At 39.7% G+C, this 18,271-nt stretch overlaps 1 protein-coding gene across 1 annotated transcript in view; it reads right to left on the minus strand.

The window, feature by feature from the left end:
• COL4A3 (collagen type IV alpha 3 chain) overlaps window positions 1–14,437 on the minus strand; it is a 114,205-nt gene extending 99,768 nt beyond the window's left edge. The window contains exons 1-8 of the mRNA XM_019503635.1: window positions 14,361–14,437; window positions 11,688–11,777; window positions 8,486–8,530; window positions 7,935–7,979; window positions 7,606–7,668; window positions 7,005–7,058; window positions 6,082–6,108; window positions 3,262–3,339 (exon numbers count right to left, since the gene is read on the minus strand). Coding sequence (XP_019359180.1) covers window positions 3,262–3,339; window positions 6,082–6,108; window positions 7,005–7,058; window positions 7,606–7,668; window positions 7,935–7,979; window positions 8,486–8,515 — 297 coding nt within the window. The 5' untranslated portion in view covers window positions 8,516–8,530; window positions 11,688–11,777; window positions 14,361–14,437. The remainder of the gene's footprint in view (window positions 1–3,261; window positions 3,340–6,081; window positions 6,109–7,004; window positions 7,059–7,605; window positions 7,669–7,934; window positions 7,980–8,485; window positions 8,531–11,687; window positions 11,778–14,360) is intronic.
• Between the last annotated feature and the right edge of the window lie 3,834 nt (window positions 14,438–18,271).

Here is an 18,271-nt window from a genome sequence, read left to right on the forward strand (position 1 = left end):
GCCCTGTGGTCCAACTGGCCCTTGTAATCCTTGTGGACCTGGATCACCCTTTGTATTAAACAAGAAATGATAATAAATGCCCTTGTATTTTAAAGAAAACAAGAATATTAAGAACCCCTTATTGTGATAAGCACAATGAGTTGAGTTATAGTGTAGCAATATTAATAATTAATGTATTCTTTGTATACATTGATTTAGTTAATTAATCTAGATTTTAAAAATATTGATAAAGCATTATTCCACTGTAGTACAGGCTTAACTATTGTGGAATCAAATAGTTGAGTGGAAGTGTAATTTCAGTTGAAACTATAAAGGCTCCTTTACAATTCTTAAGGGTAAAATTTTTAATAAATCAGGATCTACTTAGGACATGGGACTTGTCATGTTGGGTTGGACTAGTCATCTCCCTGAATTTCCAGGGTTTGTCTCTAAAATCAGCTATACTCAAAGGAAGGTTCAGTTAGTGGACAACTATGGAATAGCCTGCCTTGGATGAAATTCCTTCCTAAACTGTTAGCAGCTGGCTAATGCCTTCAAATATGGGGAAAAGATACCTTCCAAAATTAAAATAAGAGACTAAAGTCCTATTTAATATTAAGTCCTGATAAGGCTCTATTACTACCTGTTATTATTATTATCATCTACCCACTTATTTAACTTTACTAAGCTTTTGGCTTCTAGACTATTCTGAGCGGTGAATATGACATTAATTTTCTATTGCTTCAAAAAACCTCTAAAGTTTTAAATATATTAACTTTCAGTTTAATTCAATATTCTCTGGTGACTGTTTTATGAGTAAGGTTGAATAGTAATGCCAGGCCTACCTTCCCTTTACCAAACATTATTCAGTATACCTTTATCATTCTCACTCTAAATATAGTCCTCTCTAAGCAGTCCCAAGCTTAGGTTTCCTTTCATATAGATTTTTTTTCCAAATGAGCAAGTAGTTTTTGCATCTGATATGTTCTTTGTGAGAACAGAATCCATATAATAATGGAAATGGCAGGGACTTCTGGACACCATTACCCCAACCTTCTGCCCAAGGCAACATGCTTCCTAAAACATTCTAGCGGAATATTTATTTAATATACACTTAAAAACTTCCACTGAAGGAGATTCCACATCATCTCTAGGTATTCTGTTCCAATGCTTAACTGCTTTCAGCATTTGAAAGTTCTTCCTAATACCGAACCTGGGCAGAGAAAGACACTGGTTGCTAGGGGAGCACGAGGGATGGCTTTGTAGCTAAGGCTCTGGACTGGGACTCAGGAGACCTAAGTTCAACTACTGGTTGTAAGAGACTCAGTGCTTGACCCAAGGTCAATATTTGCTCTCTGTATGCTTTGCCACCCACCTGTAGTGCAAGGCTGATGCTGACCTACCTGTGAGGATTTCTCTAGCTGACTTCCTGCCCTTGGGGCAGGGGGCTGGACTCGATGATCTCCCAAGGTCCCTTCCAGCGCTCATGTCTATAAAATCTATGAACCTAAATCTCTCTTGTTGCAATTTAATTTCATTACTTCTTGTCCAGGTTCCTGTCTAACTGTGTACTCAGAAAAAAAAAATCACTATCTTCTTTATAACTACTTTTTTTTTTATATTTGAAGACTGTTATCAAATCCAGACTAAAGTCCAATTCCTCCAATTTTTCCTTTTATGTCACATTTTCTAGACTTCTAATTATTTTTGTTGCTCTCCTCTGTACTCTTTATAATTTGTCCATGTCTGTCTTATAGCAGGGTGCCATATACTAGACACTGTGCTCTAGAGTAGGCCTTACCAAAATTGAACAGAATGGAAGAATCACTACCAGTGACTTGCATATGACCCTCTTGTTATTATATATCAGCATGCTATTACCGTTTTTGCAACAGTATTTTACCATTGCCTCATATTCAGCTTGCAATCCACTATAATCCCCAAGCCTGTTTCTGCAGTGCTGCATCTCTTTCAAACATTTTGTATTTCATGTGTCTGTTTTTTACTAAGTGTAGTACTTCTGGAATTCCATCCTATTTATTGAGATTCCCTTTTCAGACTGTGGCAGGGCACTGTTGGTGCCTGCCACCTTAAGGGATTAGTTAGGCATCCAGCAGATGCCTGATGGCAGCAGCCATTTCGAGACCCTAGTATATAAAGGCTGCAGTCTGGTGCTGCCAGCCCAGGCAGAAACATTGCCTAGTTGAGCAGCAGCAGGAACAACCCAGAAGGTAAGGGCAAGCACTTATGGGGATGGCTAGGAGGCTCTTGGTCCTGGGCATGAAAACTGCACCCTGCCATGGATGGGTGGCCTGGTGGGGCTCCTGGTGGTGCAGAAACCCCCAGAAAATGCCAGGCCAGTTATCACCTTGGTGAAAGGCGGGTCAGGGTCCTTAAAACCCAGCTCCCACAACCGGGTGGGTAACCCCATAGTAGGGTTGAGAAGGCAGACCTGTGAGAGAGAGAGAGAGTGGGCTAGATGCTCAAGAAGCCTGACTTGAGGCACCCTTGACTGGTCAATGGTAGGGCCATAGAGACAGCTGGGCAGGCTGGCAGGGGATCCAGCCCCAAGAACTGCCCCCTGTCACACAGATGACTGGGTGACCAAAACTGAATACAATATTTCAGATGAGAGTATAAATAAGAAAATAATCATATCCTCAGTCATTAATATTTTCTAACTCATCTTTTTAGGCACCCTAACATTTTATTAGCTTTTTAGATCTTTGCTGCACATTGAGTAAGAGGTCTTTATTAAGTTATCCCTCATGATGCCCATGTGTTTTCTCTGATTGATTAATTAATTAATTTGGGAAACTAACAGTATGTATAAACAGATCAAATTATTCTTTCCAAATAACTGATCACCTTGATTTCATTAAGAGTGAATTTCATTTGCCATTGTGCTGCCTATATATCTATCTTTATTGGATTCACAAGGGACCTCGACTGTTTTGGAGTACGTCATAATTTTTTTCTAGTATCAGCTACCTTAAACAATTTTGTCATCTACACATATTACCCCTTTTCCCCTTTGCTAACAAATCCAGTAAGCACCTCATCTTAGAAAGCACAGCTAGCTTCTATTGACTTGGTATAATTTAAGTTTTGAAAAGGACAGGATAAATAGGTCATGAATCTCATATAACCTGTATGGTGTAAACGTGATAAACCACTGAGAAACAAATTATTTTCTCCCAAGTATGATTACCTATAAAAAAAACAGAGGAAAAAAATACAACCCCTCCCCATGCATCAGAGTTTAAATTCTCTTTGAATTACCTGAACCCCAGGTATTCCTGGTATTCCTGGGGCACCCTTTGCATCATCACCTTCATCATATACACTTGGAGGACATCCCTTGAAAAAAAGAAAATGAAAAAAGTCTGATGAAGTGTTATATTATGGAATTCCTTTGTGTAATTCAAAACTCCAAGCTGTAAAATTCTCAACAGTAATAAATAAGGATGAACTCCAATATCAGGATAGCATAATGTATTTTTGTGTATTATGGAAAATTCTATAAACTATTTCATTAAACTGCAAATTACTTATGTACACTTCAAATCTCTACTTTGATTGTACAGATGGACATAACTTTGTATTGGTATCAAAGGATACCAATATAAGCTGTTATAATGTAACTGTTACATTTGCATGATTCTATACCAATGCAAGTTATTTAGAGCAGTAGTTCTTATTCTGCATTTGTTGTTAGAGACTTTTAAAAGGTGTTGCACAATATTAGCACTCTTAGGTGTGCAAACACATGATTTACAAGATAAACCCTGAGATTTCAAATAGGAATCTATAGTGTCAAAAACCTTCTGATCTGTTATGGTCTAAGTTCTTTGCAACAGAAGAATTGCTCTGTTATTTTTTCATAGTAAAAATGTGTGAAAGCTAAGAGCAGGTTGTTTTGAAGGGATGCATGGAGTTTAATGAGGGGTACCTCTAGTCTAAAAAGGCTGAGAACTGCTCTAGATGGGAGAGAAAAACATTCTTGTTTTCTTTATAATACAATCTTTGGAAGCCAATTTTGCTTTTTAGTTAGGAAAAACACTATTAAAAGGCTGAGAGCAATTCACACCTTAGGGCATAATGTTTCTGAACAACACTGCTTTCTTTTAAGGAAACTATAAAAGTTTCTTAAAGAAAATGGGTGTGATTCAGTGCTGCATTACTCCAATTTTTAATTGGTGTAATTGTACTGAAGTCCACAATTACACTGACCAGAAACCAGCCTAATGCAGGGAAGAATCAGGACCAAAAATATTCAGATTTGCTTTTGATACAGCTGCTTTCCTGATGTGCAAGATAGTGGAAGAGTTCATGGTGCTTCTTTGGAGCTCCTTGGCACATATGCAGGTAGAGTTTGCTTTTCCAAGTAACCTCAGATTGTGAGGCACCTTCAAAGATTAGGGAGAAATAAGGGCTAGAGTCCACAGTATTTCATTTTTTAAAGCTGTGTGGCTGTAGGGGCACTATGCTGAGGTACTCTGGAAGAAATTGAACAGGCCCTGTACTAAACAGACCCTGTAATTTGCTTTTTCATAGGAAACGACTCCTTTTCTTGCTTCTAGTCTTCCTGCTTATGGTTGGAATTGCTTCTGTCTGCAAGTTCCTCCTCAAATACACATATCAACAATAATTCTTCCAATTATCTCTGCACTCCTTTGTGTGCTAAATCTCCTACCCAGGGTATTTGATAACTATCTGTAGGGTTTTGTAAGTGTTTTTAGTGAAGGACTTGGAGCAGCATTCTGTTTCCCTTTGAGTGCCTAAATGGTAATTCTCTAACCATGTAAGTAGCATTTTTGGTACTTACACACAGGTTGCAATTATATTATCTCTGAACTGCAGATGAAGAAGCATGTGCACATGGACTGAGCATGGCCAGCAGGCTACATACTGACATATGCAGCTACATAAACATGCCCATTCTGTACAAGTAAGTGATCTGAGTCCTGAAAATGTAGCTGACCAGAACTCATGAGTAATGGGTGTTAGACACTGGAGGAGAGCCCTCCCACATTTTATCACAATAGCTGACGCTAAGATTCCCTCATTCTGGGCCAGGTGGGGTGGGGGGGCATATTAATCTGCCTTTTTCTGACTTCCCAGCACAGCACTTTAACCACCATATCATAGAAAAGGCACTATAAAGTCTCCTTTCCACCCCTCCTTTTGAAGCTGGCCCGCAGGGCAGCCAAAAGAGGGAGATATGAGGCAAGAACAAGTTAGTGGGTGTGTAATTCAGTGGAATGGATGTTGTTCTAGTTTGGAATCTTTCTGCTATAATAGGGGAAAAAAGCTTCCCCCACTGCATGGCTCTTCATCCATTTTATCTAATGAGTATTAAGTGCAAGGGACAGTGGTTCAGCTTCAAAAGCAATACCTCAGAGGGTAAACCAGAGAGATGTAGGTTCAAACCCCCTTCAAACACAGGGTATAAAATCTAGGGGCATTTTTACACATGCTCTGGGACTAGACAAGGATGCTTTAATTAGAGCAGCTCTGAGAGTGGCTCTAATTAAAGTGCCTGAGGCGTCTCATGTATTAGTGTCCCTGCTCTTCAAAATGGTGGTGGGGGCACTTTATCTAAAGCTTGTTGAATAAGCTTTAGTTACAGCACACCCTGCTGTCATTTTGAAGCACGGGGATGCTGATACACGAGATGCAAAGGCTGGCTGAAGCGGGGTAATTACTCATAATTACAGTGCATTGGACCAGCCCTCCTGGCTCATATATAAGCATCCTAGATGTTCTGCTTCCTGGGCAAGTACCCTGACCACTCAGCTACTGGAGCTAACACATAGGATAGTCCTCTTCCACCACCCCATCCCCCGCCGCTGGTTCCCAGACTTGCATTCAGAAATATCAGAAATCAGAAAACATGATATCAGCAATCAGAAAACATGAAATATTGATGAATATATTGTATGTCATGTTCTGGTGTTAATTGCTCTGTACTTCTGGGAAATAGATTTTGTAGCTGAAATGGATGTAGACAAATATCACACATCTTTTAAAAATCTTTTTTACATTAAAAAGATAAATGGTTGATCAATGAATATTTAATAACTGTAAATAAAAATTTACCTTTTCTCCTTTAATGCCATCAACACCCTTGGAAGAATAACAACAACTTTAGTTTTAATAGAAAAGGTAACAAGTAACACAGATAAAGACATATTCAAATAGGGGTAACCTTGACCGGGTGACTTGTTTTTACAAGTACCAAGTGTATAGTCTTCAATATATACAGTCTACAGTCTCAGAACAAAAGACTTCTTGTTAGAAAGTGGGCCACTCTAACATTCAGTATTTAAAAACTATTGTAAGTTTAGTTTGTGAGACCTGACTGTTTTTTAATGGGAAGATCTTTTAAAATGGACAATACAACTTAGAGGAGATCAGGTTTTGTGTGACAGAATGTTCCTTTTTAATCCCCTGTTTCCAGTTTATTTTTTTTTCTTGAAATATCTGATGGGGAAATCAAGATTTAAGATAAAAGCAAAGGATTCTGAAAGAAGGCACCTGGGATTTAAGTAACTGACTTCAGCTGACCCAGGTCAAAGGTATTTACAGTACATGCTTAAATCTCTTTGAGGTTCTGGACCTTACTACTTAATTTTCAAGAGTACCTATTAGTAAGGCTGCCTCCAGTTTAATCCTCAACTCGGGAAACAGCGTTCAATTTTCAGAAAACATTGCACACTCAGTATTAATGAAGAAGCTGCATTTGTTCATCAACTATGATGTTCAGGCCCAAGAAGTCTCCAATAGGGCCCTCCCCACAAACCCAACACTTCAAAACATAAGTCACTTTGCAAAATGGACCGTAAGCCCCTTTTTCCTAAGTTTTCAAGGTAGAAACATGTTGGCTTCCACAGCCCAGTATCTCAGAAGTAGATTGGGAAACTTATTTAATTGTAAGGGACTTCGTGAACTTTGGATGAATAGGTTTTATCTGATAGAAAAGCACATTACTTTGAATTTCATCACTAATATTAGACACTTACTGGCCTGCCTGGATCACCTTTTCTCCCTAGGAGCCCTGGAAATCCTTGTTCACCCTGAAAATAAACATTTTCTTATTATTAACGTTGTTACAAGAACCACTGACACATTTATTTGATTATCTATGACTTCTAACAAGATGTTTCCCCCTTCAAGAATATCTAGTACTCTTGACTACATGGCTCACTGACAGCTATTTCAGGGTCAAAAAAAATGAAAACTGAAAATAAAGACATTAATCACAGTTTGTTTTCAGTCTAGACATATTATAAATGAAGGCTTACAAAGCACAGTAGATAAAAGAGTTTCAAACTGCTTAGAGAAATTATTTATAATCTAACTCACCCTTGTCCTGCATCCTCAGGATAGGGAAACATCACAGAAAAGATTACATGTGGTTGCACAAGTGATTACCACACTTTTTCCTTTCTAAAGACATTCATATAAAAATGTCCTAAATAATGAGGTGGTAAACTGGAACAAAGGGAATTTCCAATGGATTTGAAAAAAGGCATTTCAGAGTACTTTTTTGGCAGCATCCTTATATTTCTAAGGACATCCTCTAACAATTCCCAGAAGCACTGTATAATGTTTGACTCCTACCTTTACGCCATCACATCCTGGAATACCTGGTTGTCCAGGAGGACCGGCCTTTCCTGGTTCACCCTAAAATAAAATGCAAAATTGTCAGCAGTTTGTTAATAAACATTTATGTTGCTTTATGATGACAGTGAAATAGTTTAGGTTGATGCAGTATTTCAGAAGACTTTCAATGTGTTCTTACAACTTTATAATGAATAAGAACTGCTGATATCAAGATTGTTATCTCTAGATTAACTGACAACAAAATGCTGAATATTGACACTGCATTGAGGAATACAGAAGTTAATATTTATAACAAAATTGGTTAAATCTATTTTTATTTTACTTACAGGAAGGCCTGGGGAACCTGAAAAACCAGGTAATCCTGGCTTTCCCTAATGATACAGAAAGAGACAGAGAAAGAATATTACAAAATTAGGAAAAAATGAATGCATCATATACATTACCCCACTTGTAAGAACCAAATGAACATTAAGAAGGTAGTCCAGTGTTTTTCAAATGACTAATTAATTTTCCCCAACCATTCCCCTAGGACAGCAGATAGGACTGGTATCTGCAGACTATGCATAGATTAAAACATTTTAAGGTCAGAAAGGTTTCCCAATCTAACTTCAGCATAGATGAACACCGAAGTCAGATAAATACTGAATAGACACACCTGTGACTCACATATAGCATAACAAAGTAAAAAAGGGAAATAATTAAAAGAGGATATGTTCAGTGCCACATCTTTCAAATGCACATAAGCATACATTGCAGACATTATGAATATCACACAAATTCATATCACCATCAGTAGTACATGGTTTTATTTGATAGTAAGCCACATAAATAGTTAACATGACACAATTCATAACAAGGTTATCTAACTAACACTTACCCTTACACCTTTATGTCCAGGAAAACCCATAAGCCCTGGAGAACCCTAAACCACAAACAAAAAGTAACTTATATTAAAATTACGTGCAAGTTTTGTGATATTAAGGTCAGCATCTACAAATCACTTATTTATATTATTCCCATATGTGCATTAAAAAATTAAAAGGTGTTTGCCACAGCTAGTGCTAGTGTCTTATCTCCCTCTAATTATTCAGAGAGGTTTTATCCCATCATAGACCCCCAAAACCCACAATAACAAGGATATGGGGGAAAAAGGTCACTGCAAGAGTTAAATCTCAAACTTCATAGATAACAACCAAAACCTTTCCACTGCACCCAAAAGGGAATTGAAGACTATCTAGAGCTTAACATACCAAAATGTGTTTTTATATGATTCTAAGCCTTAAACCAGGGGAGGCCAAAATCCAGCCCGCAGGCCAAATCCAGCCTGTTAAGGGATTTTGCCTGGCCTGTAGCAGGTCCTTCAGTCCTGCCCAGCTCAGATGCCATGGCATGTGCAGCTGTTCCCATTGCCCCCAGGCACGCAGTGTGGCTGGGGTGGCACAGCAGCTAGATACACTTCCCAGTAGCCCTGGACGCGGTGGCTCCTTCCACCTGCTGCGGCTGCCAGCCCCAGCCCCAGCCCCAGCCGCGCTGCCTGAGCACCCTCAGCGTATCTGCCCCTCCCCCACCAACAGGGGCAGGACTTGCATGGGCAGGCTGCTCAGCTGGGCAGCTGGGATGGGGCTGCGGGAAGGTAGGAAGTGGTGCCTGGGTGCAAGATGGGCATGCAGGGCCAGAGACACCCCAGGACTTTGGGGCAGTGACAACACAATCGGCTGCCTGCACGTCCTTGCAATGGGCGCTGGTTTTGTGGGCAGGGGTGTGCATGGAGCACATTGTGCCTCTTTCTGAGCTCTGGCCCCATGCTGTCATGTCCCCAAGAACCCGGAACTAGCTCTGGACACAGCTCCCCATATGCCCACAGCCCCATCCTGTCCACCTGGACCTGGACACAACTCCCTGTCTGGCCACATCTCCATCCCTTCTTCCCAGCCACGCATCCAGCTGCACAGGTCCTAGCTAGTCCCCATGGAGACCCCCAGGATTGTGAGGCAGTGACAACGTGGGGCTGGGGTCAGGGAAGAGCCCCAATTCTGTGGGCAGGAGCATGCAGATCATGGCTCTGTCCCAGCCCTGCACTGTCGCTGCCCTGTGATCCCAGAGTCTCCATGGTAGGGTGCACAGCGAGGCGGATGGGATGAGGCCACAGCTGGATGGGAAGCTGCGTCCAGGGCCAAGTTCAGGGTCTTGGGGTGATGACAGAGTGAGGCCGAAGCTAAGGCTGAGCCGTGATCCACTCCCTGCACACCCCTACCCATAGAACCTGCGGCTGTCACAGGGGCATGTGGGCAGCAGATCATGGCTCTGTCCCTGCCCTGTGACCCTGCCCCATGATCCTGGCTTTGCCCACCCATCCTGCTCCTGAACACTGCTCTCAGCCCAGCTGGGACCCCATCCCACATAGGGAGCTTTGGTGATCTGTTGCATGGGATGGAAGGGCTGCTGACCCAAACCAGGACAGCTCAGCAAAACTCCCTATGTGGCTCACAGGCCCAAAAAACTGAACAAAATAGCTAATCAATTTATACGAGCTCCCTGACATAACTGTAAACATAGCAAGAAATTTGGACCAAATTTTGCAACAATGTGCAAACAAGATACTATTATAAACAGGATTTATTTACACACAAAGTAATCTTGCTGTTCATGGAGGTGATTTACTGTTGACAACAGAACAGTCTTTGAGATAAATTTCAGTACCTTGATTTTGTAATAAACTTAGCATTTGCTAAACAGATGGATTTTTAAGTACAGAGGGCTTGAAAGGACCTCTTGCATGACTAAATCCAGTCCCTTGCTGTTGTAGTAATCCTTGTTAAATAATCCCTTTCATAAACTGATCAAACTCTATCTTAAAAGTAGGTAGTGCCAAAAATTAGGTACTGTTCCACCAGTATTATGTTTGCGAGATATTTAGAAGAAGAGAACTTATGACCATTAGAAACCTTCTCATTCTCAGACTACGTTATTTGTGACCTGTTTATACTCATTTATTTGTAAGTCAACATGGTCCTTAAATGTATTTTTCCTTCCCTTGTGTTTTCCCTTTGTACATCATATTCTTCCCTTTTCCCTCCCTCACTACCCCGAGTCTTTGCTTCACTGGATTTTAAAGAGGGAATGCCTTTATAAAGAGTATTATCTACTCTCCTTTCTCCCTTTTTAGTTATTTCTTGCTGCATCACTTTTGATTTCTCCACCTCTAAGGATGGTAGACAGAGCTCTTTGTTAAGAAATTGTTAGAAAATCTCTCTACCTTATAATTGGTGGCTCACAGTTATTGTGCTTGTTCCTTATGCTTGTCCTCCACCCTTTTACACACACACACACATACACACACACACACACACACACACACACACACACACACACACCCCCCCTACTGTATTTAAAACACAATGAAAAATTAAGCATAAAAATAATAACAATTTTTAATCTAAATATTGTTTTTCTGTATTCATGCCACTTGTAAGAAAAGTTTAAGGTTGGTGCTTAAGTGGATTTAGGTGAGAGGTCTCATGGTGGTTTACCCTTCCTTATACTTAGCTTTTTTATTTTTATGTCACCACCCCACTTTTTATGTAAATCAATGCAAGTTACACACTAGGGAGCAGGGAAAAGTTCGAGTGAGGTAAGAGCCACAGCACGGGACTATTTACTTTAGTTCTAAAATTCCAAAGTTTTGGCTGAAGAAACAAAAATATCCACGGAGTATAAACACTTTTCACAATCAAGTCACTCAGTGGAATAAATAGGCTGTGGGAATATGTAAACTGCATGGGAGAGTGTAAGGACCTGGACACATGACATGCTTGCACTTGTTAATCTACATAAGTTTTGTATGGAAATAGGAACTACAATGGGTTCCTGAGTGAACAGCTCTACCTGAGTAGCCACACACAGCCTGTTACTATTATATGCCTTGCCACTTTGCTGTGGAGAGCAGGTAAGAGCCTGTTTGCTTTGAACAAAGGACAGTCTTATGGCTTTTATTATTTCCACAGTTCTTTACATAAATCCCGTCCCTCACTTGTGCACAGACACACACCTGCTGACACACACACAGATCAGGAACCTACCTTGGGTCCCTGTGGCCCTGGAGGCCCCTCAGGGCCAGGAAAACCTATTATCCCAGGTGGACCTTGAGCACCAGGAAAGCCCTTCTCACCCTGTAAACCGCAAAACAAAGAAGCCGATAAAATATCTTTGTCTTTCTTCTGTTAATTTATTTAAGAGGTTTTAGTTACTTTGGGCACCTATTAACTTTTATTTGCCCATCACTGTGCCGATTCTGATACTCCCATCCTCACTGGATAGTTCCTTAGTCCATGAGTAGTCCCCACCAAATTCACTTGCTCTTTAGTGGAAGAGGTCCCAGTGGAGTAGGGTGCTACTTTGTGAATGCAGAAGCATCAGAATCTGGGCCACTACATTTAAGCTTATGACAAAGCACAGAGGCTACCCTAATATGCATGTACAATCTTATCATCTTAAAAGTAAGCACATGCTGAAATGCTGGTCTGAATAGGAATGGACTTAAAGCAAATATTTAAGTGCTTTACTAAAGCAGAGGTACCACACAGTACCATGGCATGACACTTTGTCCTCCAACTCGAATAGGCTTCCCAGCAAACTTTCCATCCATGCTGGTTGTCTTGGTGCTGTTTGGGGGATAAGTTATTTCACAAGTATTACCATACTTGACATTTTCAGCTTAGACATAGGGGGGTAAAATGATGTCACATTCATACAAAAATATAGTAACAAAAGAGGCATCGAGGAGGTAGAAGAATTTAAATTAGGGGAATTCATCTTCAAAATTTTAGCAAAATTATAATTGTGAATAACTATTTTCTGACCCTTTTCAAAGGGATGCATGCAGGTTAAAATAATAATTTATGGATTTAAGCTCTTTTGGGAAGAGATTGTCTATTCGTTTTGTGTTATATAGCCCTTAGTATGATAGGGCCCTGTCCTGGTCCATGATTAGAGCTATGAAAATACAAATACAAACAACAACAATAGAAAATGCTATAAAAGCTAGGAAAAGAAAATGGAGGTATTCATTCATTATTCATGCTTTTAGACAAAATTTTCTCATTGCTTTATCAATGTGTCTTAGAAATTCAGTTCTTCTCAGGCAGATGAGCATTTTGACTTTTAAAATAGATTAGAAATGCTATTTTATACCCAGTGTATGTTGTGATCAAGGAAAGGTTTTTATGGAAACATCAATTAGCTCCATCTTGTAAATGATAATTGTGTTACTAAGTTTGACATAAATGATAAGTAAAAAGGAAGGAAATTAAGTTAATATTTTAGCTTCTTAAAATGAGTAGTTTACTCAGCATGATTCAAAAAAGATAGAAAAAATATTACTCTTCTTGGAATTTCAGAACAGTGGAGACTCTTTATGCCTGAAGAAGGGTGACTGCATCCAAAGCTTGCCAAGAACCTTTTTCCAACTACTCAGTTGGTCTAATAAAAGATATCACATCTACCCAAAGAACCTTGCCTGCCTATGTCCTTAGACCAACCAAATACCCACAAAAAAAATTATTGTATTATACCAAGATCTGCCACTAGATGGCATGCAGTCCTAACATGTGAAAAATATTCAAGACCTGAACCTTTCTTCATCCAGCAAGACTACACTGCCACAGAAGCAAGTGATAGGAGGGGTCCCCAACTCTTGACCAGTAGTTTTATCTTTTGAAAACTTTACTGATTTGTACATTGTGTTAGTAGCTTTATCTTCATTCCTGACTGTTGTGGCTGACAGCTGTAATCCTATAAGGGTTTATTAACATTCCAGAGTTTGTAAAGCACACTGAATTACCTAATTATCCTGACCTTCTTGAACAACTATACCCTCAATACACATTTTTATTAATAACTGTCTATTTAATACACTGTTTAATCTTTTTTCAGTCTTTTAGTGGGTAGTTGTGATATTCTCATTTTTCTTAAAGTCTCACAGTTCATCTTAGTTAAATCAAAGTTAGACCAATAAAAACATTTTTTTCAGTTCAGTTTGAAGAGGAGTATAATTATTAATAAGTTATCACTTGCTGTAAATATTTTTAGCTTTTTCCATTAAAATTCACCTTTCTCAAGCCACAGTTGGCAGTGCACATTATGCTGTAACAAACCTACGTATGGCAGCCTGACCTGAGAGAGTCTTTCCAGCCTGATTCAGCAAGCACTTTTGCACATGAAAACATTTATAAACCAAAAGGGCTACTTACGTCTGAAATGTTATATGAATATATGACTGGGACTTGCCTATGTTGTTTTGGTATTCCAACTGCCATAGTACTGAGGGGAAGTCTAACCATAGTCAGGACTTCTCTGAAAAGCTGCACTCCATTTGTGAATTAGCTACTTTTCTTCTACCAGTAGAAACTATAACTCTTAGTATTTCTATTTATTCTCAAAACTTATTTATTAGATAGCCTTACTTTTTCAGCTGTGGTTAGCACCAAGCGGAGGTACCTGAGCTGGAGCTCGACTACTATAAAACAGGGCTTGCAAACAAGATATTCTACATTAGAGTACAGCCCCTGAAACCCTTTTCTGCCTTCAGTCTGTTATGGCCTGAGATTGTTAAATGCCAGTGCATACTATAAGGTTCAACTTTCTTTTTTTGGCTAAGAGTGTAGTGGAGAATGGGCAAGGCTGGGTACATGGAAGGAGCTACAGAGGTAGCTGGCTCATATTAAGCTTGGAGGTAAAAATATATTCAGTCTTACCTTATTACCTTTTGTTCTATCACAGTAGCAGGAGCTTTTTGCTTTGCAGACACAGTTCTGAAAACAAAAGCCAGAAACTTTAAAATAGACTTCAATGCACTAATAGATGGACAATTTACTTGAAAATATTAGAGCGATGTGAGTTTGGATGAAGTAATATTACAATATCTTTTATTATTGTATGTATAATAATCATTCTTACAATTTAACTATTAGCCAGTTACTCCTCACAACAGATCTTTGAGGCATGTAAATTAGGAACGGTAAAGCTAAGAGTTTGTGGCCACAGAGGCAGTAATATGTTAGGGCCTGGTACAATGTAATTCTTGTTTACAATAATTTTCTCTTTCATTCAATCCAGTAAAAATGCTTTCAAGGACCTTTTCTGGCCTTCTGATGTGTGCACCAATCCATACCTTAGCTCAGAATTCTTCACATGTTAATTAAGGTCCTAATCTACAACCCACTGAAGTGAATGGAAATATCACTGATGTATTTGTAAGCAATTTACATTTTATGGCTAACACATTTATAATGAATGTACAATATACATTCTGCAACATTTAGAACGTGAAATACATGTTATTGTTTGGTCATTTTTCAACAACTAAGTTATAAATAGTGTATATTCTACAAAATAGAGATTAAGTTAGTACTAGAAATTAAAGCAACAATATAAATTGGCTTAGTGTAAATTGAAAAGTTGCAGTTCTTATAAAACTTAGTATTTATGAAATAAAACGCAATCATGGAAGTATGTTTAGTCTTGAGATATAGAAGAGTATTTCTGTGAATTTTAAACTCAGTCTGTATAGCTATTATCAATCTATGCAAAAAAATACTAAAAATAATTTTGAAGATCCTTTCACTTTTGACTCCAAGACACAATAAACAGCCTGTGCTAGACAAGTGACCCAGTAGAATTTTTTATTTTGATTCATGTAATCAGAAGCCAAGGGAAGAAATGTTCTTTAAACTTTATCCTGGTTTAAAAACTGCATTTGGAAAGCAAATATTTGGAAAGCTATAGCAACAGGATTGAGAAGAGAAGTATCAGAAAAATATTAGTGGTGTGCTTTGGACTGGATAATAATAATATCAGCAAATAAAGCATTCCACAGTGAAGAGTACAAGGTGGATATACAGAAGCTTTTTCTCTATTTTAAATTGTTTCTTCTTGCTTTCTTGTTGCCTAATTAGGAATTTTTTTCCTTTCAATTACTGGTGTAATTAAACCGCATCAGAGTAAAGCTGCTTAGATTTTGCATCAATTATGCTTTTCTAATTAATTTGGGAATACCCAGGTCTAAGACTTCCATTTCAAATTTTGAATTGAGCCTGAATTCCATAAGTGATCCTCCCCAAGCCAGCACTCCTAACATTCAATTAGAAAAGGTACATCTTCATGCTATTTCATAGCTGGTAACTCCACTCCAATCAGGTTCCAAGCTGGCAATTTTAAAGTTAGTGTAGTAAAATTTTATTGCAGAACCATGAATAGTAAAACAAGCTAACACTTTATATGGTATTCTGAGCTAACATAAGGACCATGAGTAATGCAGGTTATGAAACATACTGTAACAGCAGCTTGCATATAGCGAACATCTAAAGCATGAGCTGGATTTTCTATTTTGTGCAGTCCGGGTGATTAGTATTTTCCTCTTATCAAACTTCTGCCCACTTATGTATGTCAGATTGATGGAATTACAGAACGCTACCTTGGTGGTATTATTACATTTTTATAATAATTAATCAGATACAGTTATTAAGTAGTTTAAACACTGATTCTGAAAGGTCTTCAGTGCCTGTCCCTCCTACCAAAGTCAAAGAGAGTAGGTGTGCTGTACCTACCAGGATCAGTTTCTAAAGATCCATCTACACAACAATCCATGGTGGGACTGCAGTACATTTGAACTAACTGGCTACCTAAGTACTACAGGAGTGTAGTTGCATCAGCATGGGACTCAGCATGGGCTGGGAAACCTGCTGGTACCTTGTGTAACTATTTGAGGTAGGTCAACCCCTGCTGAGCTCTGCTGCTACCAGCGCTTGAGCTAGCTAGTGTAAAGCTAGCTTGGGCCTGTCTATATAAGAGACAATCTCTAGGCTGGTTTGGCAAAAGCAGAATGTGGCTATTTATAAAATAACTACACATACAGAACATAGATGTACATTTCTGCCTCTGAATCAGATAGAGAGAACATTTATAGCATCTTATATTAAAAATGAATATTTTTTATTATTTTAATATGGAAAGAAAAACACCATTTCTTCAAGGAAAAATGGGTTGATTCAGGCCCAAGTTATGCTAATGCTGGCCCAAAGGAAGACTGGGCTAAGGACATTTTTGAAAATGCACCCTATTACTACATCTCCGGGGCAAGAATTGGAAACTGATGCTCAGAAATGCCCCCAGTGGTGGATAACATTGGCTATTCTGCCCTGGGATCTCCTTTGGAAAGCAACTACTCTCACTTTTACTGAAAGGTAAAGTTTGTACCATTCTGTGACAGCAAAGGTGAATCAAACCCAACCTCTGTAAAGTCATTAGAAATTATATATGATGCTGCAACTAGTAATTTCAAGTAAAATATCATGTTTTGACCATGGCAAAAAGCCTCATACTGCATTCCTCATTTCCTCACTTCAGTGGGACTTTGGGTCACAAGGATCATAGAATCTGTCACTGTGATTAGAGTGAGAGGTATTGATAGGGATAGACAACATGGGGTGGGTATATAAGAGTTCAACCCTGGTTCCTGATCTCTGCTCTCAGTACCTTATTTGCCACAAAGTACAGAAAACTAGCAACTGACTTACCATGTTTTATTAAACACACCTAACAAAGTCTTACCATCACTTTAAGTCTCCGCCTGAACTCAAGGGCTAGGGACAGACATTCAAAAAGCCTGAGCCTGAATTGATTCAATCTTTGTAGCTTAGTTTAACCTGCAGAGCTTGAATCAATTTGCAAGGGGATAGACATTCACTTTTGAATCAAGAAATAAAGGCACATACCTGCAGTGGCTCAGGCTAAAAACTGGGGGCCACTAGAGCGAGAAGTCGCTTCCCTTCCACAGCACTGAGGTGGGGGGAAGGGGGTGGCCAGGCAAGGCAAGGCACCCTGATTAGGAAGGGGTTTAAACCCCCACCCTACCTGCACAGTCCCCAGCTGGGGTGTGCCTGGAGGGGGAGGGGAAAGCAGCCTTTGCCAAGCTTTTCCCAGCTGGCTGCTCAAGGGGTGGGAGGGTTGCCGGCCCCAGCCCCCAGCTAGCACTCTGAAGCAAAGGGCGGTGGGAAGGATGGGAGAACTGATTGTGTAGAGTGCATGCACCTGTTGATGATACTGAGCTCTTCAATCTCCCTCTCCCTGCTTCTTCATACTGTCTACAGCAAACTGACAGACAAGCAAGCCAGCAGTGGGCTGATAACACAAGGTTTATCAGCCCATCAAGGAAACAAAAGCTCTCTCATTAGTTCAAGCTCTTAAACAGCTTTTTCCCAAGAAGGAACGGAGGGACATTATTAGCTGACCTGTTGATTCGCTCCAAAAAGTCCTAAGCGAACACTGTTCTGTCTGCCTTTGTCCCAATGAAATTGAAGACACACATACCTCTCAGCATTAGCTAGTATAAGGTGGTGTGACCATGACCAGATGCTGGCTAGAGTCCATGCTGCTGTGGTCCATACTGTGGGAGAGGGGAGGGAGGGGGGGATCCCTGCTTGAGCAGTGAGGGGGGAGGGAGTGGGGAAGAAGGAGGAAGCCAGGTAGACCCTGCTGTGCCTGCCATCTCTGGCAGAGCTCTGGCTAGGGAGCAGAGGGCAGGGCCAGCCATGTTCCCTGGAACAGACGACACAGCCCAGGGCTGCAAAGCATCTGGGATGCTGTGGGACTTTGGTTTAACTTAAAC

The sequence above is a fragment of the Gavialis gangeticus genome, unplaced genomic scaffold (genome assembly GCF_001723915.1).
Source record: "Gavialis gangeticus isolate Ggan-Ray unplaced genomic scaffold, GavGan_comp1, whole genome shotgun sequence".
Lineage (NCBI taxonomy): Eukaryota > Metazoa > Chordata > Crocodylia > Gavialidae > Gavialis > Gavialis gangeticus.